The sequence below is a fragment of the Manacus candei genome, unplaced genomic scaffold, assembly GCF_025592945.1.
Source record: "Manacus candei isolate 608988 ecotype Guabito, Panama unplaced genomic scaffold, ASM2559294v1 h1tg000056l, whole genome shotgun sequence".
NCBI classification, from domain to species: domain Eukaryota; kingdom Metazoa; phylum Chordata; class Aves; order Passeriformes; family Pipridae; genus Manacus; species Manacus candei.
Window position 1 is genome coordinate 8,959,917 of NW_026138104.1, and position 25,211 is coordinate 8,985,127.

General features: G+C 38.3%; 1 protein-coding gene across 6 annotated transcripts in view; it reads right to left on the reverse strand.

Moving 5' to 3' along the window:
* The window catches only part of MPP7 (MAGUK p55 scaffold protein 7), a 150,357-nt gene that overhangs the window by 52,007 nt on the left and 73,139 nt on the right, over positions 1-25,211 (reverse strand). For all 6 annotated transcript variants that reach the window (XM_051802422.1, XM_051802418.1, XM_051802420.1 and 3 more), the window contains 2 exons: positions 11,515-11,592; positions 6,969-7,049 (listed from right to left, as the gene is read on the reverse strand). In XM_051802422.1, coding sequence (XP_051658382.1) covers positions 6,969-7,049; positions 11,515-11,592 — 159 coding nt within the window. The remainder of the gene's footprint in view (positions 1-6,968; positions 7,050-11,514; positions 11,593-25,211) is intronic.

Here is a 25,211-nt window from a genome sequence, read left to right on the forward strand (position 1 = left end):
CCCAGCAATTGCAAAGGAACAGCACCACTGAAAGAAAAAGCAGCATAAAAAGATGACATCCAAAAAAGAGACTATTTGCTTCATATTATGCAGTTTCTCCATTTTCACTAGTCTGTTTTCAGGACCTGAATGGAATTGCTACTTGAAAGGGATGTGACTTTATCTGTAGTGATTTTTTCCTTCTTCTACATTACCAGCTTTAGCAATGTTGCCAACTTCTATGTGCTGTATCTGAATGCTACAGTTATAGGTATGCAATTCAACATTCTTAGCTGGGTGTGAGTCAGTTCCCTCATGTGGGAAAGTCACGGAGTCACAGAGTGTATATATATATAAACCCAAAGAATTTATTTGATTTACTTTTCAAATTTTATATTTTATGCTGCCAGCTTGCCTGGCTTCACTTTTGTTTATGATATCTACCACTTTGTTTGTTATATGTTGGCTGCTAGGGAGCATTTTCATATCTGTACATCTAAGACCGACAGACAAGCTCTCCATGGGACATCAGCTGAGTTATCAGGAGACAGACCCGAGAGCATGTCCAGAGTAATATGATGATTGTTACTAAATATATTCATGCACTATTCTTCCATGTCCTCTACACCATTTTATATCTATGCTTATGATATGTTGTACACTGTTATATGTATGCTCTGTCAGTTCCTACCACAATAAGTGTGCCACAACTGCTTCTCTGCCTGACAGATGTGAAAAATCAAGGTTTTTCTTGGTGTTTTTAAAAGGACTATTTTGTTATTATATTTTTGTTTTACTTATTCCATCCCAGGAGCACGAACATTCCAAAAATAAAGACAGCAACATATTCTGCCAGCACTCCCCACCCAAAAAGGTTTTCTTGAAAAGACTTTTTTGAATTATGGGTGCAAGCAGAAACGGAAATTGGAAGTCAAGGTCTAAAGTTAAAAACAGCTAAGAAGAAAATCTACTTGTCCTCTAACTCAGCTGCCAAAATGTGTGATGGTCAGTTTTCCAAAGTGGCATAGTTTAAAGACAGGAAACACTGGGCACAAGGATCTCAGTCATTTGCCAACAAAAGTCTCCTCTGCCCCAGCTTCATGGCTGGTATGCTCAGAACATCTATGGGCTATCCATGAACCAACGTTATCAAACCATCAACGCTGTGGCCCTTGCTGATCGTTGCAGTAATTTGCATCTATTACTTAGGGGGGAATATAAATATTTCTCTCTCCCTGTTGATATTTCACAGCATACCATCAAAAATCAAGCAGGCTCTTGCAGGTTTACAAATTAATGGCATCTGATTTTGCAAGTGAGGATTATGTGGGTAACTTTTCAGTTGACATATGAAATACAATGCACTCCAGCTCACCATATTAATAAAGCTAAAGCAATTTGTTTAGTAAAATCTCTTCATGTAAGAGCACAATTCCTATAACCAGTCCTACCAATAAACTGATGAGAAAATAGTTATAAATCATGGTAAATCCTGCTCCCTGGACAGATACTGTAGTTTGTGTTACCATTTGTGAGCATGAATATTTCTTAAAGAGGAGGAGAACAGTGTCTCAGGACACGTGCAAAAGTAGAAAACATTGGTGCATCTGGGAAAACAGGCCTCTAACAGGACAGGGCCAAAAGGTCCTCCTAGTGCCTAGGATACAGTAGCAGCCTAAATGTAGCTCAGATGTTAACCGACCTGAAATCTGTATTTGAGTTCCCCAGATGCAAAACCTGAACAGTTGTAGGCAAATCCCAAGAATTTCCAGTGGAAAATGTTGACTTTGCAGAAAACACCTAGTTCAATGAAAAAGCCCTGATGGAAAATCCTCAACAGGTCTAAATACAAAGGAAATGTTGGAAAGAAAATAAAGTTCAGATTAAGATTTTTTTTTAATTACATGCTACATGAAATGCTTCATGAACTTTTCAAAGCAAAAATGGATTTTGCTTTATATTATTATAGCGCAATATTTTCTTTCAGTGTTTTGGATGTTAAAGTTCTTGTAGAAAAAAGCCTGCAGTCTCCTGGACAGTAATTTATACTGTTGATTTTTGCCAGTGACTGCAGGGCAGCTTTAGAAGGCTCTGCTGATAAAGTCTTTAAATATTTGCTTTGTTAAAAGAACAAGTAGCACTTTGATCTGAAGAGTCTATTAGGCCCTTGTGCAAATCCAGTAAGCCTCAGATGGCATGGATGCTGGTATCAGCAGCTGTTTATGAAATAAAGGCTAAAATTTACAAACTTCCCAGTAATACAAGAAAAACAGAACAGGACAGGACATGGTTAAAGGTATGCTTCAAGCTCAAAGAAGTACTATTTCTTTGTTTAAGGACACCTAATCAAACATAGGAAGCATTTACATGAAGAACAAAGTACCCTGTCTTCATCATCTGCAGTTTTGGTTTTGTTTAACTCACAGTTCTATTCTGAAGGAAAGCTGAAGAGATGAAATTAGATGAAAATATTTACAAATGTAAATTATTTTGTGAAACTGAAAGTCAAGTGTACCTCAGATGAATTGCAAAGAAAAGAGAAAGCATAAATCCTATTTACAGTTCTCTGGTGTATGCATCTTTGCCATTTGAAAGCAATTAAAAAAAAACAAACTGAAAACACAGAATCTGTATTTTCTCTGAACAGCAATGTTCCCAGTCACACAAGAGCAGTTTTCCCTTCACTCAGCAAGTTATCTTAAAGTTACCTCCAAAATTCTATTCATTCTATGGTAATGAAAGAGAAGACAAGAAAAATACTGTATGTCCACCTCTTGTTCCCTCTATGGCTACAGGTACAGTGCCCAAAGTGACCCAAATACTTCACGTTCTGGTGCACCAGGAGGCACTGAACTCATTCACAGTCCTGCCTGGTGCCCTTGCTTAGGTACCTGCTTTATGTTTCAGACTAGCAGCTGGCAAAACTTTCAGCACACATAAACAGAAGATAGACTCCATTGAAACAAGAAGAATCACCATTGGAAAAGCTTAATTTCCTCTGGGTCATAAAAGGTATAAACATCCTTCAGAATAGTTTTAGCACAGTGGCATTAGCTTTTGACATAATTATTGTTCCGCCCATTACACCAATGACCAAAAAGGACATATTTTATATTAATTTAAAACACACTAAATTTACCCTAATAGAGATTAACTTCAAATAGTAACTTGCTTAGTTTGATATGTAATTATCAGAAGTGTAACTGTTGTTATAAGCACAAAGTTAAGAGTGAACTAGGTCTGAATAACATATCCCAAGCTCGTTTCAAAGTTAGTATAATTGGGATAACATTGTTCAATGGACTAAAAGATGGCTCGTTCTTTTATAGTCTTTTTTGTTTATACCCACACCAATTAAATAAGTGCTGAAAATGTTAATTCCTACAGTTGTTTCAGTTTATCAACTAATTTTAAAAATAAATAACAGTTATGCTCTTGTGCTATGGCACTGTCCAAAAAAGAATACAGCTTCTTCCAGCTTGATAGAAAAGGAACTGAAACCTACTATTCAAGACAATTTTTAATTAAAAGTGGAGGAGAATTTGGAACCTTTAAGATCTTTCATTCTTAGCTTGATCATCTGTCATATGTACATCTCTTTTCTTACAGTGTGTCTCCCTGGAGCTCTGCCCTGTTACTGACAGAGTAACTCCAGTGACCTCTTCGCTTCTTCCCATTTCCAACCCTACCGACACGTAAGGCCATTTTGCTAACTTGGTTGTGACATGTCCACTAAATATCAAGAATTAAACTCCCTTTTAGATATATTTTGTGTTAACGTCTGGAATCTTAAGTCTTCCAATAATATATTCCAACTTATACAACTCCATAACAATGGACAAAATATTTTGTCTCAAGATAACGTAGCTATTAAAAAAAAAAAGCATAGTGCTCTCAGTCATCAGCAGTAGAGACTCATAAAAAAGGCTAATGCAGAGCCGGGAGCTGGACTTTGATGATCCTTGTGGGTCCCTTCCAACTAAGGATATTCTATAATTCTATATCCAAGAGCTGATTTCTGGTCTGCTTAAAAATAAAATACTGTATTCAACTGGATTTGGGTTCTAAGGTATGGAAATACTGTTCTATTTCTTGATACCCTTAACAAGGTAAAGCAAGATTACAGAATGCAAACTCTAAGTCCTCATCCATTGCTGGAAATTAAAAATACTAAGTGTGGCTGGCCTTTGTCCATGGGGCTTTGTAATTATATTTTAAATCTAGAACAGAAATGAAATGTCTAACACACAGTTAAACAAATCCACTTGATTTCCCAGAGCTACGTGCTCTGTTCTACTTCCAGAGTCCTGTTTTAATCAGAAAAGATAAACCACAACCATTATTAGTTCATTTAATTATGGTAAGTGATGCCACATTTGAGAACAGGAAAAAAACCCACTCAGTGTAACTGGACACTGAATGCAGTTTTAAGAAGACTAGAAATGCCCAATTATTTATTTTTTTTTCAAAAGAAAATGCACCTGACAAAACCTTGGAATTACTTTTAATACATTTTGAAAATCTCAGGTCTGATAAACAAATTGCCTCACAGAAATTAATTTCTTCTTTAAAACACTTCTCTATGGATGAAAATCTGTGCCACAAATTCGTCAAAGCTTTACTCATCAGATGCAAACACTCAGTAATATATTCAATAAAGGAACTTTGTATAACAGAATTAAAATACAGAAATATTTATCTAATCAGACAGTTGTTTGAAACCTCTCCTAGCCTTTTTTGGTACGTTAACCAAACCTGTAAAGTTACAATCACCTTGCTAGACTCGTCCCTTTACACCATCAGACTTGTGGAGGCAGTGATGTAGTGCAGTAAACTAATCCTGACTATCCTTCCCCATGCCATAAACATGAGAGCAGAGCTGTAGGAAAGTGGAAGCTCTCCCAGCTCCAGCTAACACTGCAGTTATAAACCAGGTCAGGAGAGGAAAGTTTCCCCAACAGAATAACATATAGCGAGCCTAGGTCAATCCCAAACTAAGCCATATGTGTTTTCAGATAAGGTCTATGGAACCTAATTGGAAAAGATGGATCAGTTATCCCAAGTAATTTCAGATGTGTGAAAAAGAGCTGTTCTAGACAGGAATCCCAGGAATCTAGAACAAAACAAACAAAGAAACACTCTCTAGCCATCAACCTAATAATGAAGGGCTAGAAAAACTTATGTAATGTATGGCATAATCTCAGATACAACTGAACAGACTGAGGGCATCTCGGGGAGGAACTGGAAGTACTAAATCCCAGAAACTTCCTTCTTTTCCTTCTCTGCCCAAGAGAGAGCAGGGTAAATCAACAGAAGAATCTCAACTACAGCCTCTAACGGGATGCAGTACACTCGCTTGGGCACCATGATGCAGGAGGGAGCAGTGATAACTTACCTTCTCTCGGAGGCATGTTTGCCATGAGATGGCAGGTGAAGACAATGGACAGACAAAAATATCTTACCTACTGTCAGTTCTATCCCTTACCTCACACAACCACCTGCAAGCTAAGCAGGGCAGGAAAACATCTGTGCCTTGTGCAGGATTAGGCAGCCTGGCCATGCAAAGGGCTTGGTAGCCTGCAGCTGGCCACCTCCTCCAGCAGCCAAGAAAGACATTTGCTAAGTCACTGCAGTTGTTCAGTCATATTAACCACGCTGAGGGGAAGGCCCTTGTTTCCATGAAATCCAACTAAGATTATCACATTGCATTGCACTGCTACCAAGGAACAGACGGGAAGAGTGAGTGAAAGCAAGAAAGGGAGAGGGAGAGATGCAGTTGTGGCAAATGAATTGTCTTAAGACTCAACCCACCACAGCTCCAGAAGCATGAAGCACACATGGACAGTCACTAAGGAAACATCTAGAGTGAAGTTTAGGATCTCTGCAATTTGATGCACCAACAAATCCTCTCCCAATAGGCCACTGGCATTGCTGACCCCTTCAGAGACAAACAGCTTGTCACTTTACAAACTATGGAAAAACCAAAAGTGCAAAAATCTTTAAAAAGCAGACATAATTGATCTTTAAGATTTTGCAGCACTTTGAAGATCTCATAGTGCCTCAGGTTTTGTGATCAGTGTTTTACAGGTAATATAAAAGCCCAATTGTTTTAAAAGGGCTCCTTTCCATTCTGCAGTTTTCATCTAAACTTATCAACTACTGCATTTAATTACCATTGCAATACTCATCTAGAGCACGAAGGTCTTCCTTCTCTGAACAACTGAAAAATAATGTGATACTGTGCATCAGCAATACACAGGGGAAGTTCTGACTGGATATAAGGAAACGGTTTTCAATAGGAGGATAATTAGGAATTGGAAGAGGCTGCACAGAGCATTTGTGGAATGTCTGTTCCCAGGCATTTCCAAGACCTGATGGGAGAAAGCCCTGAGCAATCTGCTCTGAACTCGGTGTTGACCCTGCTTTGAACACCACACTGAACCAGACAACCTCCTTCCAACCTCAGCAATTCAATGGTTCTATAGTCTACTGTCAGACAAAAAATATCAAGTTCCTCAAAAGCACCACAGAGAAGCCCAGGAATTTCATAGAAACTTTTCAGAATTAAATTTTTTAAAAAATATTACCCATCAGGAATTTTGTCCCAAGTACCAGGTTGCACTACTTACGCAGGCTGCTATTAAATTAATGGTATGACTGAAAACTTTCAAGTAAAAGTACAGTTGTAACAAATTTTATGAACCACATGCAAAATAAGTTAGGTAAAGGAAAAAAAATCACATATCTACTCTTTGGAATATCCTTTGCAAATAAGCGATGACCTTACAATTAATTTCCTTTGTAAGTATGAGTAACAGCATAATAACTTAACAGGCAACATTAGAAGTGTTTCTTGATAACAGGTATTTCTGATTAACCCCGTGTACCTTCTTACGAGCACAAACACAGAGTCATTAAAGCAGACAAACCCCCAAGCTGCCTGAGGAAGCAGATGCAGAAAGCACTTTGCAGGTGCAACACATCCTCACCTTGAGATTGGGTTTTGCGAGGAGTTTCAACAGCTCTCTGATCTCACTGCTCAGTGGTTTGCTCTGCAGCTCCTCAGCCAGCTGGGTGAGAGATGGAATCGACACAAAGACCATTAGCAAAGCATTGTTTTACCCAGTGCATCAGTGACAACCCCAAATCTATCTTGTTCAAGGTTATTGCTTTCCAGCGTGTTCAAACAGAAGCCAGCATGAAGGAAAACACCATCAATCACCGCGCTTCTGTTTCTGGCCCTCAGTGGACCAGATTTAAGCCAGGCCTTTTGGCTCAGTTTAACACAAGTAATCATTTCTGGCAAGGGTGCAGCCAGATCACATTCTGATTTATAGCCATGGGGGCAAATCCCAGCACTTCATTTAAGTGAACGGTCCTTTGCGTGCAGACAAAGAACTGCTTGTAAAAACGACTGGATCAAACTTTGACACTGTCTATAAAAAACAGTTTTGAATGAGGTGGTGAAATCCATACTGCTTCCAAAAACCCACAGTAGCTGTGCTGTTTAGGACTGGGATAAGAAAGCAAAGTGCCCCTACAGTGCAGGCAATCTGAACCTTTTATTATGTTTACACATACACTGGAAGGAGCTTGTTAAATGTGAAGCGGGTTAATCATAATATAGTTTATAACAGGTCATCAGCAATTCAAGCCCTTAAAATGCACAAACTATGTCCTAACAACAAGATCAGTAATTTATGTTTGGTTATACTATAAAACTGTGGCTTGGTGAACAATAGAGCAGCAGTTTAACATTTAATCCCATGGCTATTTGGCTCATGTCTTGGGTTTTCCTTATCACGACATTCTCAACTAATTTGGACTCAAGAGGCATATTATACTGCAGGATTTCAGACTCAAACTATTTTTCCAGAAGAAGGAAAAGCTAAAATACATTTCACAACCGTGAACTTCAGTTTAAAATTCTGAAGCTACATGGCTCATAATCCAAAACGTGATTTCAGATAATCACTTATTTTCTTTGCATTAAATCAGTATCATAAAAATGTCTCAAAGAAAGATTGGCTATTTGCAGCAAGTAACTTTATTTGCCTAGCCTAATTTTAAATTTGTACTTTCCTTTTGTATAAATTTTCAAGATAAATGGGTAGACACATATTTTGCATAAATATATCTAAGAGACAAATCTAGAAGCAATTATAGACATCAGACATGGTTTGAATACTTTTTTTTCTAACCTTCACATTAATACAGGTGTAACAGACTGAAACAAAAATTCATCACCTACAGTCCCACAGCCTTTTAAGTATAATTCATAGCTAAAGTACCCACCAAGTACAGCAGTGCTAATATTAACAATTTTTTTGTCTTAATACCAAAAGATTAGAAAACAATCTCTGTAGGAAAGGTCACAATGAAGTATTTTAGACACATAAAGCCAACTATTGAGGTAATCTGAATGCAATCTAGTCTGCATGTTCTATGGAAAAGCTCTGCAAAGCTGGAAATATTCTGTGATAGCAATAACAGCAGGTATATGACACAGGTTACCCTTGGGTCTCTTTTCATTCTTTACCTTGTACTACTCATCACTAGAGAATAAAATCTATTCATTTGTGTTTCTCTGGTGAAGACTAGTAACCACTCAGTAGGAATGATGGCTTCAGCATTTCTCTCAGATGAATTGTGCACAAGCATCTATTAACTCCAGCAGAACTGGCATTGGCTTTGGTGGTGCAAATGCAAATGCAGGCACATAAGGTTTAGAACAGTGAGACACAGAAAGAGTATTTTGCTACTGCTTTAATACACATTTTAGTCTCATAATTTAGAAAAGTATTTCTTCAGAGATAAAATGGTTATGAATTTGCTTTCCCTCATACACTTTATCTGTTTTTTTCCAAATATTTCCATAAAAAGGGAAAATTGAGGCAAATGTAACACCTTGTGATAGAAGAAGAGGAGAAAGACAAAGATTAATAAAGAAAGAGGAAGACAAAGTCATGTTGCCAGATTAGCAAACAGATATCACCTGTTGTGCTTCTAGCAGTTTTAGAGAGGATTTTTGTTTGTTGTTGAACTGCTGAGATCTGTGACAGCTATCAGCAGTAGTAGAAGCTCCATGGCATGCTTTGGGCACACCATAATCATGCTGATCACCTCCTACGCCAAACACTGCAGGAAGAGCTCTTTGAGAACCACCTCTATGATTCTTTGTTGAAGGAACCACAACATTTCACCACATTCTTCTGCCACTACAGAGAGGGGAAGATGTGGAGTGAGGCTGGTGACATGGAGAGTACCAGGCCTCATCTTAAAGCTTCTGGAGAAAGTTCTGAAACTTCTTTGGCCAGAACAGTCTTTCTAACAACCCAGAGGCCTCATCTGCCATATATACCTATACTGCCAGTGATGTTTGGATCATCAGCATGGGATTAAGAGCCCTAAGTCCAAATAAGAAGCAAACGGAATCTCTGCTGGGAAATTCAGCCTAGAAGTCCCTGAGGGTGAGAAGAGAGAAGGTATGGTAGCTAGGAATATGAAAATGTTTAGAAAAGTCTCACCATAACTGTTACTTCTAAACTTGCATTAAAATATAACACAATACATTAAACAGTTTTATTTATGATCACAGCACCTTAAATTTGGGCTTTAAATAAAACCAGAAATATCCACTTGAGAATATTTCCTTCTTTAACTCTAGAACAGTTACTATGACTAGGAAGACAAAACATTAATTTAAAGGCTATTGAAATGAAACTGTGTATTAGAACACCAAAGTGCTCTTAAATCCCTGAAGCTGACATCTAGTCAGACAAACATGCCAAAAACTGAATAGCACTTTAATCCTTAAACTTCATGAGTTTTGGAGTTATAAAGCCCACTCCATGTAAATCTGGTGCCTCAAAGTTTGCTGACAACTATGGAAACACATAAAACCCTGCAGTGTGGGAGCCTGACTTCAGCCACCAAAGGACATCTCACCCTGTGGGACAGTGCCCATAAAATCAGCTGTTCAGCTACACACAAGCAAGGAAGAACCAGCAAGAGTATCTTTGAAAAGAAGCTGTGCTTTAAAAGTAGGCAGATGTCTAGGAACAATCATGACCAAACATATGTACATTTTAAAAATACTACCATATATACACAGTAATACATTCAGAGTTAAAAACCCAACCTCTCTCAACTGAGGAGCGACAGAGTATTTTAATGTGGGGATTTCAAAAACTATACCATTTAAATGGGGCTGAACAAAGAATGAGATTGCTCAGCATTTCTGAAAATATCAAGAACTAAGTTTTGCATCCAAAAATAAGAAATTATTCTTATTAAGAATTTTAGCGCAGAGATCCATAACACAAATATTAGCAAGGATTATTAATATGTCAGCAAGAATTTAATGAAGAGAATTTCAACCAGCTTTCTAATTTTCAAAATTACTATCAACATTATTCAAAGCTGTTCAAAGGTTAAAAAAATATTACTAATATATGCCTGATGTCAAAGCTAATGTATTATTATAGTTGGTATGTTACAGGATACAGCTCTCCTCCTACTGAAACATGATTAAATTACCTTATATCCTTTCTTCAAAAGTTTTCAAATATGTTTAATTCAGTTTTTCATTAAAATGTTACCATTCTCAATTCGCAACATTCAACCATTTGTAAAATTTAAGAATCGAAAGCTATTAATTATACAAAGAGATAGTTAAGATTTAAAAACATCTATAAAGTATGTGAAGTCTCAAACATGCTGTATTTGAAATGGATCCTAATACATATTGCCTTTTCCAAAAAACAGCCTGACATCATCAATTGCAACAAAGATTTCTGGATTTCACCTAAACCACAGTTTATTAAACATTTCTCTATTCTGGCCTACCTCAGGTTCAGTCATAGTTTATACAGGTGTGTTCACAATTCATCTGAATCCTAGAATTAACCAAATAGCAAGAAATGGCAGGTTGGATTTTTTTTCTTTAAAATAAAAATTATAGTAACAGGAAATTAACTACTCCATCAATGCTGACCACTTTTATAATTTATTTTTTGGTTATGAAGGTAATTTGGAAAGTTCCAATATCGATAAATCACTACTATATTTTTTGTTATATAGTTTTGAATTTTTTTTAACAAGCCTCCATCCTAGGCATTTCATATGCTTCATTTCTTTAATATTATCTGTTGTTTCTCATGTTCTGTCAGCAGTGCTGCTATCTCATTTGTCTTTATTTTTCCAAAGCATTCCTCTTGTCCTTGACTTTCTCAAAACACTAATAGTTGACAACTTTTCCCCTCCCAGGGGAGTTCCAACCTGTAATTTTTATTCCATAGTTACTAAAGCAGAGCAAGAGGCTATCGATGCAATGTTTTAATAACATGCAAGTGAATAAAAATCGAAGTAGTATCAGCAACAAGCCTGGTGATGACAGAACCTTTGGAAACATTTGCAGCTTCTTATGATTTCAGCTCAACGGATTACATTCATATGTTTGCACCATGAGGAGTTCTGCTTGCAGACAGTTTTTTGGGAGACTTGGTACCCGTGATCTCAGCAGGGGACACTTACATCATCTGCCAAGGCTGCTGCACCATGGAGTATGGGCACTGGGTTCTGTTTTTCATAATAGTGCAGTTTTTCATGAATCTGGAAGACAATAGCACAAAGCAGTAAGTTTATTTAGCAGCATGAGAAATGGTACAAAATAACCCCATTGAGCCAATGGATCTGTTGAGTGTCTGTAACTAAAGAAACATCCTTATAGTAACCTACAGGCAGCAATCATGTAAATGCAATTCATCATCATCCTCTGTTGAAGTGCTAAGAATATGAAATCAGATGGAAAAAATGCTCAGTATGTAGACCAACCCACAGAAAAACTAAACATTTGTGATTTTTCTCTCCTGGCTTTCTCTGTCCATATTTCTAACATATTGCTCCAAGTATCAATTACATTTTATATTGCTGCTGAAAACACAAAGCATAAAGTGTTTATCCCCAAGATGGATATAAAAAACCCTGTAAATTATGATTTATGAAGTGAAATAATAGCCTGCCACCCACATCTTGACAGACAGCTCGGTGGAGCGGCTGCCGTCATTAAAATAATTCAGAAACAAGGGCAATGTAGTGCTAATATGAATTCTAACACATCTGAAAGAAAGAGGCAGTCCTTCAGTGAGTTAAAGTCATTTAGGAACATTTAAAGTTTTTAATGGAGAGTTATCAACATTAAAAATGCACTATGTTTTGGTTCTTTCAAAAGGGGAAAGGATACACCACCATTTAAACAGTCAGCCTGTTCCCTCCTCCACAAATTATGCATTTCAAAATTTAGATTTTTTCCAGTATGAATGCTTTAAAGACCCAAAATATTTTGAAGCTTCTAACAAGTTTCATGAAAGCCATTTCAGAATGGTATAAAGGACTATATTAAACATTCAACTTTATTTACATTATTTTCCAAAAGATACACAGATATACAAATATTAATTAAAATTTTAAAAAATGAAAAAACAGTAGCCTGAACTGATACAAACACACCCCATTCTAAGATTTCTACTTTAGTTCTGCTTCTCTGAAGGACACATGAACTCCAGATGGTTGGAGGAGTTGCAGAAGGAGCTAAATCAGGGACTGTGCTTGGCAAGGAGGGGAAGACAAGGTCTAGCAGAGGCCGTGGGGCACAGAACTCACATGGGGACTCCGTCATGTCCTTGGGGAACAGGATCCCCAGTGACACCCTAGCCCTCCCCAGCACACAGCTGGGGAAGGAGCAGGACAGATGCAAGACAGCAAGGACAGTTTTAAAGAGCAATCAAACCACTCTTTGTGCACTGAAAATATTCAGTTGACCAGATTGCATCCCTTTCTGTTCCCTCCAGCCTTCCCCCCTCTTCCACATTCACTTTTCTGTTCACTTTCACCCCCAGCAGCACTCACTCCTCTCACTGCCCACGACTCCCTCAGCCTTCTCCCCAGCCCATTCTTTTCAATTTAAACTGAACTCTTACAACTACACCCATAACAAGGTAATACCACAATAATGACACTCGTGCTTGCCATTTTTCCCATCTTCTGCTGTGCTTCATAACCCTTTCTAAGTCCACGTGTGTTTTTCCTCATTTAGACTACATGTTCTTCAAAGTAAAGGCCATGTGATACTCTGTTAATACAACATGGCATAGCAAGATCTAAGTCTTGATTGACTCCTTCACCATTTCTGCAACCCTGATAGGATTATTTCAGTACGTCACTGGTTAAAGGACACCAAAGTTCTGAAACATCACAGTGAAGCACGAAGACATCACTTAATGTGATGTCTTAATCCACTTAATTGCTAAACTGTAAAATAATTTGTTCTCATCTGGAAACTATATGTGAAGCCCTATTGTTTCAAGAACATGAGTCTGAATTTTAAATAGCTTAAGTAGACATTGTTTACTTAGCAATTACTCAGACTAATCCATACTGGATGTCACAAAAGTATAAATGAGTGGACAACTTCATATTTCTAGCTCACAAAGACAGAAACTAAACAAAACAAGGAGTTGCAGCTCCCTGACTTTAGCAGAAATTTGTGATTTACTTAGACTGTGAACTTGAATAACTAAAAGGCACAGTAAATCAAAAAGTCTCACATCTATCATTTTTTGATTGCTTCAGCAAACATCTTGATTTTATCCAGACTGAGTTTCCATCAGCTCTGAGGTCAGCAGCAGTTCCCTGTGCTACCTCCTAGTTTCTCAAAGAAAACAGAAGTGCCACTGCCAATGAAGTTGGTTTTACCCTGGACAACCCGTACATATCTCTACCAATGAAATTAAAATAGGAAAAAATGAACCAAACTAAAAAAATGCTGAGACATCATGGCATAACCCATCTTTGTAAAAATGTTATACGATCGTAAACTCATGCAACACAAGTAGGGTTTTAAGAGGTGCCACTGTGTACCTTTAACTAGTTATTGGCACTGTCTGTAACCAGCAAATGACTGAAAACAAATTTCTGTTTTCCTAGGGGTGGATACTGGAACCCAGTTAAGCATTTAAGGAAAATCATTAAGATTTTATTTGATTATGGAGGAGTTGTAGGGAGTTGCCACCTAAACAAATCTAGAGCAAAACCCAGAAGCGAATGAAGTAAGTAGGAAAATTTAACTGTTACCGGACAGTTCTAGATATTGGCTTCTGCTACGTCAGATTGGAAGTTTGATTAATCTACTCTACTAGCACAATGAGTGACTCTAAGGATAAATATTTTATAGTAAAAGACACTGTAACCTCAGTACACTTCCATTTGAGATGCAATAGAGTGGGGTTTTTCCCTCAAATATCTGACTTTATTTGATAGAATTTTGCTTTATTTATCAGCTGAATCTATTTTTTATATCAGGTCATTATATGAAAATATCTGTCTTCCACATATTTGTAATTTAAAGCTTTTACCTAAGGAAATTAAAAAACACTGGTCTGTGCACAAAGATGCAATCAAGGCAAAATACAAGGATTACCTTTTATATCAATATAAAATTATCATATGCATTATAAAAATGCTACTTCCTACTGCTCTCCTACAGTTCCACCCACCTCTAACTGCTGGATTCATAACATATGCAGCATTTATGTCTAATAGCTTCCTGAACACAGTAAGACAGGAGATTTGGTGCAACTCCTCTGATAAAGCAAAAGTTTCAGTGAGGCAAAAATGCATTTTCAGGCAACTTCCCCTCCTTGTGCCTAAAAGATACATCACGATGTTATATTCTGTAATCTTCCCCCCAGATCACAGTTCTGCTGACTGTCCTCTAGTTCCTCAGGTTGTATTTTTAAGCCTTTTCTGAAGATGGGTACAGCACTTGCCTTTCCCTTGTCACTGGGAACTAGGTCAGCTCTGTTGCCTTTCAAGGAAGACAGAGCACACTTTGAGAGCTCACCTTGTGGCCTTTGAATTTCCTGGATTTCAGGGTGATGAATGACTGCATTTATGACAACCACCTTTAGAAAAACTACTGTGCACACAGCCATGTGCTTTGGCAACCTTTCCACAGTCTTTCAGATAATCACATTCCCAAACCTGAAATTTGTAAATCATGCTAATACATGCACACCTAGCACTGCATTCCCAAATTTCAATTCTTACGCAAGTAGAATCTGAAATTCAAATATCTAGATTACGTAACTAGGTTGATTAAAATGAATAGTGTGAAATAACCAAACAGAAATAAAAAGCAAAACAAGACAAGGTGGTCCCTTTACTCAATGAAATTAAACTGCAACAGAAATTAAAACCATCCTGGAACACTTCGAAAGAAATAGGAGAGTGAATTCAAACCCATAAAATAGAGAATTCACCCACTCAGGATAAAGCATATCATATTTGCAACCATTTGTTTGAGCTTCATTCTAAAGAATTCTATTTAATACAAAAGGCAACTTTAGCTTATATTCTGCAGCTATACCAGATGTCCAGTAACTTTAATACTACTGCCTTCTCTCTACTAGAAACTTATAGAACTTATGGAAAACATAGGACTGTATCATGCTTAAAAATAGGAAATACAGTACATCTGTTCTAAGTTCTTCTGACATTTACATGTAAAGCTTGAATGCTGAAAATCTCTTCACAGATGAGTCAAAGTCTGTTAAAGTAAGAATTATATATTGTAAATAAAACATAAAAAGCTGTTCTGCTGAACAGATGACCAAGTTGTTGGGCTTTTGTTTTTTTGATTATTTTTTTTATGACTACCTATTCTTTTCACTGTAGGGTACTTTTGGAAGATTTATGAGGTTCTGCAAATACTGACAATCTCCTCTGAAATTATGCCCCAAGAGGGAAAAATAATCATTTGCAAATTTATACAATTTTTGGCACATTTATAAGCAAGAGATATTGTTTCTGGATTTTCCCAGAGAGACTGAATAAAGCTTTCTACAATAAAGTAGAGCGGTGTCCTCAGCCTGGACTATTTCAAAAACCACGAGGAGCTTTCTAAGTCAGAAAAACAAAAATTTTAAGCAAAGAGTCCAACAAAATAAGCTTAATTTGTCCTTTCAGATTTCTTAATTTCCTTGTACAGTTCTAATATCATATGGCTGAAAATAAAACAGAGGAGTGGGATAAGCACATATCCAGAGTAATACCATCAGTTTCCAATACCCCAGGTCCTTCTGGGAAGGAATCCTTTCAAAACAAGTATAATTCTATTAGTATTTAGTAGGTAGAGTTTTGTAAGCAGGACCTTTCTGAAAGACTCTACAGAACAATACTACACACTTTACAAACTACACACCTGGCTTTGGGTATTAGCAATCTTTTAGGAAGTTCTACAACTATAAAGTTTCTGTAAAATTGCAACGGAGCTTCAAAATAGACTATTTTCATCATAAGATGATGCCACTCAAGAAATGCAATGTGTCAGTCATGTTATCTCTTTTTCCTGAACTTGAAGAAATAGTCTTTAACTGTTTGATGTACCTACAGCTTCATACACATGAACAGAATGTTTTTAAAGGAGATACTGAAAGCGTCAGCAAACTGAGATTAGAGTTCCCTGTAACTGTTGTGAAAAAATTGTTTCCCATCAATGTCAGTGAGCTACAGTAAAGATGCAGAAAACTGTTATAATTACTGGAGTTTCAACTCTTCTGTACAGCAAAGTGAAATAAATTTCCAAAATAGAGACAAATAAAACAGAGACAAAGGCTACTTATGAAAAATAATTTTGAGACATAAACAGAACACTCAGACTTTTGTCTTTCAGTTTTTACTACATTCTCCATTCCTAACCCTGCTTCTCTATCATCACATTGGTTTTGTCTTTCTGTTCTCTCTTCCACTCCTCTTTTCCATCTCAAGAATATTTTTTCAGCTTCCTTGCTTCCGCTTTCTTTTTTCTACTTTCTAAACTGACAAGCAACACATTTCAGTTACCTGGAACTACCTTGCTGCCCACAGGCTTATATCACTATGAATAGGGTACTCTGTGGGTATGTACTCAATGACACACCTCTCACTTGTTTGAGCAAGCACTTAACCTGAAGTTTTACATACAGAATAGGTTAAAAGAATGTTTCCCTTCTTCCCTTGAGATTATTTCACTTGTTACATGGATTGAACAATCTAAATTTTACAGGGAGCTAGCAAAGAAAGTAAAGCTGATGATTAACACTGTGAAGACATATTATGCTGTAGTGATCCAGTGCAAGATGTAGAGCCAACACATAGGCCTTGCTTGAGAAGCAAACGTGAAAGGCACTGGTGGTGGAGAGAACAAGAGGTAGCAAAAGGCAGAAAGGACCCAAATCAAAACAAAGCTTTTAACAACAGTTAAGAGCAAGGGAGGAATAAGGTGCCAAAGAGATAACAGGAGACAAACTTAGTCTTTTTAATAGAACAGTTGATGTAGGTAATGAATAACTGTATGTAGGAATACAGTATGCAAACATTTGTAACCCCAAAACCACTGGCCCATCAGTGAGCCATATCAGCATGTAAAACATAAGAACCATCACACACATATGTGAAAATATTCTGCCAACCACAGAGGGGTGTCACCAGATACTCAGACATGTCAACATCTCTAGATAAGAGGGTTTTTTATGGCAATGACACCTTCCTGACAGTACACACTGAATAGGATCATGTGAGAAATTTGCACTGACCATCATTCTAGGGCAGACCTAGAATGGACCAGAGTGCATCACCTTTTGGGAAACATCAGAAGCTTATACCCTCTTATTAGTCACATAAACATTCCCTTACTTTGATTTTATTTTATTTTATGGGACATCACTCAGCATAAAGACAAGGTACCTGCAAATTCATCTAATTACACACATGCATAAAAACATGTAACATCACGTTTGTTTAACGTGACAGAAGAACTGGTGCTGAGGACCTAATCACCACACCATCCACATTTCTGGGGGTTTATTCTGGACTAGCCTAGTCTTTGTTTGCTGAATACCCATCAGCAGGTAATCTGCTTGTTTAATTTCAGCAGAAAGGAATCCATCTCATATACCAGACTGCTGATGTAAACCAAAGCAGCACAAGTTGAGAAGATGGGAAATTGCTTTAAAAACTGCACTAGTGATTTGAACTAGAATGCCAACATAAACACATACACAAAGCATCAAGACATGTCTAGAAGACAGGTATTTAGTATATAGCTGTAGAAAGTCCATAACAGTTGGCAGAACATCTCTGACTGCTCTCTTCATTATATTCTTCATAATAAATCAACAAGAGTGTCTGAAATGAAAGCACTGACATGCTGCTTCTGTATTTATTGGCTTAATCACTTATATGGATGCATAATGGAAGACTCTTATAGATGGAGAAGCTGTTAATTGTCCAAAGTTTCAGGTTTATGTACATTTGCAAAAAAGTATTTCATTCCCCTGGTGGCACCACTACAAAGTCGTGCTACTACAAAGAGGAGCATGTATATATTAAGAAGCCACAACAGATCAAGAAAATGGAAAAAGAAAGCAAAAGAGAAACTGCTGAGGGAGTGCGTGCTGGTTTTGGCTTAATCTGCATTTGTGTTCTGCATCTGTAATATCTGGAGCAAGAAAAATCATTCCAAGGCACTCATGACCGTAAAAGACACATTTGTGAACAGTCCCACCATTTACACAGTGAGATTTCAAGATGAGAATTAGGGTTTTCATTTGATCACTAATGGTATGACTGTAACTGTGGGATCTAGACTGCGAGTTCACTGTCTAAATTGACCAAAAACTTTGAGTCAAGGTAAAACAAATAACTTATAAGGAAAAGGAGATTATGGGCTATGACAAAATGAATGAAAATAACCATTAATAACATTCAGAAAAATAATTGCATACCATCATCTCTGCTGAAAGAGAATGCATATTTTGCTTGATGCAGAATTTTAATTAATAGATTATTTAATTCCCTCCTTTTCTCCTTCCAGAACCTTAAGGTATGAGATGAAAGGAACAGAAAAATTAGCCAACTCTTGGCTTTATCTTCATCACTTGGTGGGTGTCTTTAAGCCCATTTACACTGCATAGAAATAGACTGAATGCAAAACTACTCACTTGTTCCCAAACCTTGCTATAGTACTTATCATTGCAGCTTTGGTGCAGTACCATGGCATGATGAACACGAGATGTAGGAAAATGGAGCAGCAAATCAAATGCCAACTGATTTCAAATACCTAATGCAATGTCTTGAAGACTGATACACATAGCCTTTAAATCACATTCTGTTCACACCAATTGACTTGAACTGCAGTTAGAGACACAGATTATTGCTAAGAAATTAGCATTATGTATTTTAGAAAAGACTAACAAAATAGAAATAAATAAATCGTAGCTAACAACTCAAAGTTTGCAATGAGCTTTTCAATCCCCATAGTAACATTAAATTGCCACAAATATAAATTAAGTGATTGCACAGTGCAGAAAGGCCTCTGAGACAGTGTTACAAGTATCAAAGCAAGCCTCTGAAGGCATAAAACCAGATATTCAGAGATCTCGATTCTGGCCCAATTTTCCACAGCAAAGTTTCAGCACAACAGATGAGCAATTTTCTTTTAAGCCTTTGTTCCAAAAAGCAGAAGCATGAAGTTCGTAGCAATTCAAAAGCAAGTTAATGGCACAGAAATATTTTTACCTAAATAGTTAAAACTCAGTAGTCAGAAATTATTTAGAACAATGTCAGATAACTTTAACAAAAGAACTAAAAACTTGCACTATAATAAAGAATCATGAGTTTGTTTACCAGTATAGCATGAAATCACTAAAAAAATCAGGAAGTCTGCAGACTGTCTGGTACAAACTGCTGTTAACGGGCTTGGCTGGGACAGAGTTCATTCTCCTCACAGCCCGTACGGTGCTGGGCTGGAGATCTGTGGCCAAACTGTGCTGATGACAGAGCGGGGTTCAGCTATTGTTGAGCAGAGTTTGTGCAGCATCAAGGCCACCTCTGCTCTTGCTCTGACCCCTGCAGGGAGTAGACTGGGGGTGGCCAAGAGTCTGGGAGGGGACACAGCTGGCACAGCTGACCCCAACTGACCAAAGGGATATTTCACATCATATAATGCCATGTTTTCCCAAAGCAGCTCTTGTCTGGGGACTGGATGGGCATCAGCCATCTCATGGTGGTGACTCCTTTTGCAGCACTTGTTTCCGCCCCTCACAAACACCTAGAAGAGGGCATAACCAACAAAGCATCTGAATTATTTGACAGAAACCCCAAAATGCAGACTCCTTAGCTTGAGTCTTACCTCATCTGCTGCTAAAGGGTGTTTTCTTTCTGAGGAGTGGAGGGGGGTTATAACTGGAGATACAGTTTGAAAAAGAAGGAGTTTGTAGCTCTGACAGAACTTGGTAACTAGTTCATTTAGCACTCCTTTTAGTAATCAACTCATTCAAACAAATGAAGTAAGGGCCAAGATTAGACTTGATCAGATTGTGTTAATTTCTGTCACCTTAAAACTTTATAGTCATCGAAGATTAAACCCACTCATGTCAGCACTGCAGTGAACGTTACAGATACCATAGGAAAGAAGCCTGTTACCAATGTCCAAAAGTTGCAAAAAACATCAGTTTATTTTTGTGCTACAGCAAAACATCTGAAACAAAAGAAACGTCCAACACTGTTTTTACAGGTCAGATGTGTGCCTGAAATCTATTATTTGTAAAGAGCCAAAAAACAAACATGCATATTGGGACCAAAGTGCTATGAGGCTACCAAAATCTCTGCAGTTTGTGTTAAAAGAATGCAAACCAAGCTCCAAGCATAGAATCGTAGAATGGTCTGACCTTTAAAGACCATTTAGTCTACATCCTTTGACTTGGGCAGGGCATCTTTCACTAGATCAGGTTGTTCAGAGTCTCATCCAAATTGACACTGAACACTTACAGGGATGGGGCATCCACAACTTCTCTGTTTCAATGTCCCTCCACCCCCATCATAAAAAATTTCTTCCTTATGTTTGATCTAAATCTACACTAGCATCTGTTCAGCCCTTAAAGATAAGGTTGCTAAGAGTCCGGGATGTGCTGGATAATACTTAAAAAGTGTCCTTTACCCAGCAATCACAATGACATCTCTTCAAAACAGAACTCCTCCAGAAATTTCTAATCACATTGCATTTTCAGAAATAAATTTTCAGAACTGTATGCACAATTACAGTAATTTTCTAAGTTACAAAATTTGATAATAGATCATATTTAAGGGCATTTTCCTTGCCAGGTTATGTTTCGTAAAAATTATACAATGATGTGTTATCAACAAAGTTATTGAAGCAGCATTATTTTAAATAAGGTACTATCAGTGCAAATCACCAGCAGTGCTTAGTGAGACCAGAGCTTCAACTCCCACTCTCAGTAAGCACTTGCTGCTTGAAATTTGATTCAGCAAGAACTTGATTATGGAGCACTTATATGTGTGACAGAGTTGTAATGGCAGAAGAGCCTATTAACAGTGATGGCATATATCATGAGATAATCATGAATTAGATTGTTAAAGCAAATAGAAGAAGCACAGCGTGATAAAAATGAAGGAAAGGAATCCTGGGAGAGGAAGAAGGCAACTTTTTTCTCAACTGGCAAAATCAAAGACAAAAATGAGCCTTGCTAAAAATGCTGGTCATGCGAATTATTAGTCATTCCAGTCAAATAATTAGTTTCTATTGCCTAGCCAGAAATTGCAAGACAGAAAAAATGCCTGTGCATATTGCAGTAAGTTGTATGGTAAAATCCTATTCTCCGTGTAATTTTTTTTTTTTAATCTGTGGTTTCAGGGTTCCCTCCTCAGACATTTAACACTGTCCCTCATTACCTCATTTGTCTGTCGTTCACCCTTGACTGACCTTGATGAGCAGGGAGGCATCTGAGGAAGATGATGGTGATAACAGAGAAAATGCAATGCTTTGGGAAGAGGCAGGAAGAACACCTGCACTCAGGAGTTTATTTGAGGCAGTCTCACAGATGAAGCAGCTCTGAGACTAATCTGACTAAGGTTATGAGGCCATTGTCACATGTGATTTTGCCCTAGAGAGATATAATCAAAGTCTCAGGTCTGTAAGGACCCATCTCTTGATTTTTACTGTAAAATGAAAAAGCATTTCTTCCACTCTTTCTGTATTGAGAAAACCAAGCCAGGCATTAAATGAGCAATTGTTGAACCACATGATCCCATCCTTGCTCTCTGATTAACACTGCCTCTGTGTACTTACACCGCACCTCCCCATCACATTTGTTTTTACTGGAAGAAGTCCTTCATATCTAAGTACCTACTACTGACACTGTTAACAAACACATGCTTCATGCACAGTGGCATATGCCTGCAGATCTGTGTCTCAGATCTATGTCTTATAATATTTCTAATTTCAGAATTTCCTGTCTTCATGCTAGTGTCACCAAAGCATATGACAGAAAATTAGTAAATGCCTCCATTATGTTCATATACCATGACTTCTTTTTAGCTGAAAAGCAAAGAGAGCCATTAAAATTGAGTTCAACCATTAACCAAGCACTGCCAAGTCCACCAGTAAACCATGTCCCTAAGAGCCACATCTACATGTCTTTTAAACACCTCCAGGGATGGTGACTCTACCACTTTTCTGGACAGTCTATTCCAATGCCTGACAACCCTTTCAATGAAGAAATTTTTCCTAAAATCCAATCTAAACCTCCCCTGGTGCAACCTGAGGTCACTTCTCCTTGTCCTATCATTTGTTACTTGTGAGAAGAGACCGACTCCACCTTGCTACAACCCCCTGTTAGGCAGTTCTAGATAGCAATAAGGTCTCCCCTGAGCCTACTTTTCTCCAGACTAAACACCCCCAGCTCCTTCAGCTGTTCCTCATCAGACTGGTGCTCCAAACCCTTCTCAAGCTCTGCTGTCCTTCTCTGGACTCACTCCAGCACCTCAATGTCTTTCTTGAAGTGAGCGGCCCAGAACTGAACACAGGATTTGAGGTGCAGCCGAGTACAGGGGGATGATCACTGCCCTGGTCCTGCTGGCCACACTATTGCTGATACAGGCCAGGATGCCACTGACCTTCTTGACCACCTGGGCACAATCTGGCTCATGTTCAGTCACTGTCAACCAGCACCCTGAGGTCCTTTTCTGCCAGGCAGTTTTCCAGCTACTCTTCCCCCAGCACTGCCTGGGGTTGTTGTGACCCAAGTGCAGGACCTGGCATTTTGCCTTGTTGAACCTCATACCACTGGCCTCAGCCCATGGATCCAGCCTGTCCAGATCCCTCTGCAGAGCTTTCCTACCCTCCAGCACATCAACACTCACGTTCCACCTGGTGTGTCTGCAAACTGACTGAGGGTGCCCTCGATCTCCTTGTCCATATCATTGATAAAGATATTAAACAGAACTGGCCCCAACTGAGCCCCAGGGAACACCACCGGTGACCAGCTGCCAGCTGGATGTAACTCCATTCACCAACACTCTCTGGGCTTAGTCATCCAGACAGTTTTCTACCCAGCAAAGAGCATCCCTGGCCAAGCCTTGAGCAGCCAGTTTCTCCAGGAGAATGCTGTGGGAAACTGTGTCAAAGGCTTTACTAAGGTCCAGGCAGACACATTCACAGCCTTTCCCTCATGCACTAAGTGGGTCCCCTTGTCACAGAAGATCAGATTGGTCAAGCAGGACCTTCCTTTCACAAACCCATGCTGGCTGGGCCTGATCCCATGATTGTCCTGTACATGCTGTGTGATGGCACTCAAGACAACTCGCTCCATGACCTTCCTTCCTTGGCACCGAGGTCAGGCTCACAGGCCTGTACTTCCCTGGATCCTCCTTCCAACCCTGCTTGTAGACGCGTGTCACATTTGCTGACCCCCAGTCAACGGGGACCTCTCCACTTAGCCAGGGCTGCTGGCAAAAGATGGAAAGGGGCTTTGTGAGCACTTCCCCCAGCTCCCTCAGCACCCTTGGGTGGATCCTCTCTGGCCCCACAGACTTGTGTGTGTCCAAGTGGTGTAGGAGGTCACTCATCATTTCCTCCTGGATTATGGGGGCTTCATTCTGCTTCCTGTCCCTCCGCTCCGGAGCTGAGTACCCGAACAACTGGTCTTACTATTAAGACTGAGGTAAAGAAGGCATTAAGTACCTCAGCCTTTTCCTCAGCCTTTGTCACTATGTTTTCCCCCACAACCAATAAAGAATGGAGATTCTCCTCCTCTCTCCTTTTGTTGCTAACGGAGGTAATAAGACTAATGCATTAGCTATTCTATTTTTGCACTGTTAAGCAAAACAGAATAAATACTGGCTACAAACCCAGTTATTCATGCAGAGTTTCTTAAAATGTTTATTTTTTCTGTAAAAAAAAATTCACTTTGAATTTATTGTTCCTTATACAAAAAAATAAAGGTCCTATTATACAAGATTTCACAGACTTCATTCAAATGAACCTTTTTTGTCAGTAATAAGCAAAGGTTTTGATGACTTTGCTTATAGGAAGAGGGTCCCTAGATAGACAGAGGAAGTTCAGACCAAAGCCAAACAAGTTGCACTTGCTCCAAAATAAATTTCCCTGACACTTTAGAGCCAAACAGTCTACGTGGCTACTGTATACAGTATTTTCAAAATTGTTTTTCTATACTTTTAACCCCATTTCCAAAGGAAGGAGCACCAGAACCATTCCAAATTTGAATGAAGCCACTCTCTTGCGTGAGCTAAGGACATGAAGTCCTTGAACAGAAAGAACGGAACAACATAACACTCTTTTTTATTTTGAAATAAACAGTCTTCAAATTGCCGTCCAGAGAGGCTGAAAGATCCCTACAATTTTAATATACATAAATACATTTTCAAGTAAAATAAAATCTGAGCAGTAAACTCACCATGTACCAGTCTGAATAGTACCACTCAGAATTTGATAAAAGTATGGCAGTTCTTTTCTCCAAAAGCACACACTGACCTACGTAAACACATCTTAAATTTGGTAAAAGTTTGAGGGGAAAACTTTGTAAGAGCAATACTGAACACAGGATTCCAGGTCACAAACTGTACTTTCCAATTTATGGCTCTTAAACCTTCTGTTTATACAGTCCCACTTTGCCCTCCCCTTCTCAGTATTATTACTTTAATAAACACACTTTTCAAAATGAAGCATTCAGATTTCAATGAAAGACAGAATTTGAGGTGGGCTCACAGAAGTGTGTACTTCTCTCTCTTCCTTTAGACAATGATAAGGGTTCATCATTCACAACACAAGATACCAAATCTTTCATTAAAGATCCTGACTCAACTCTCAGGAAATT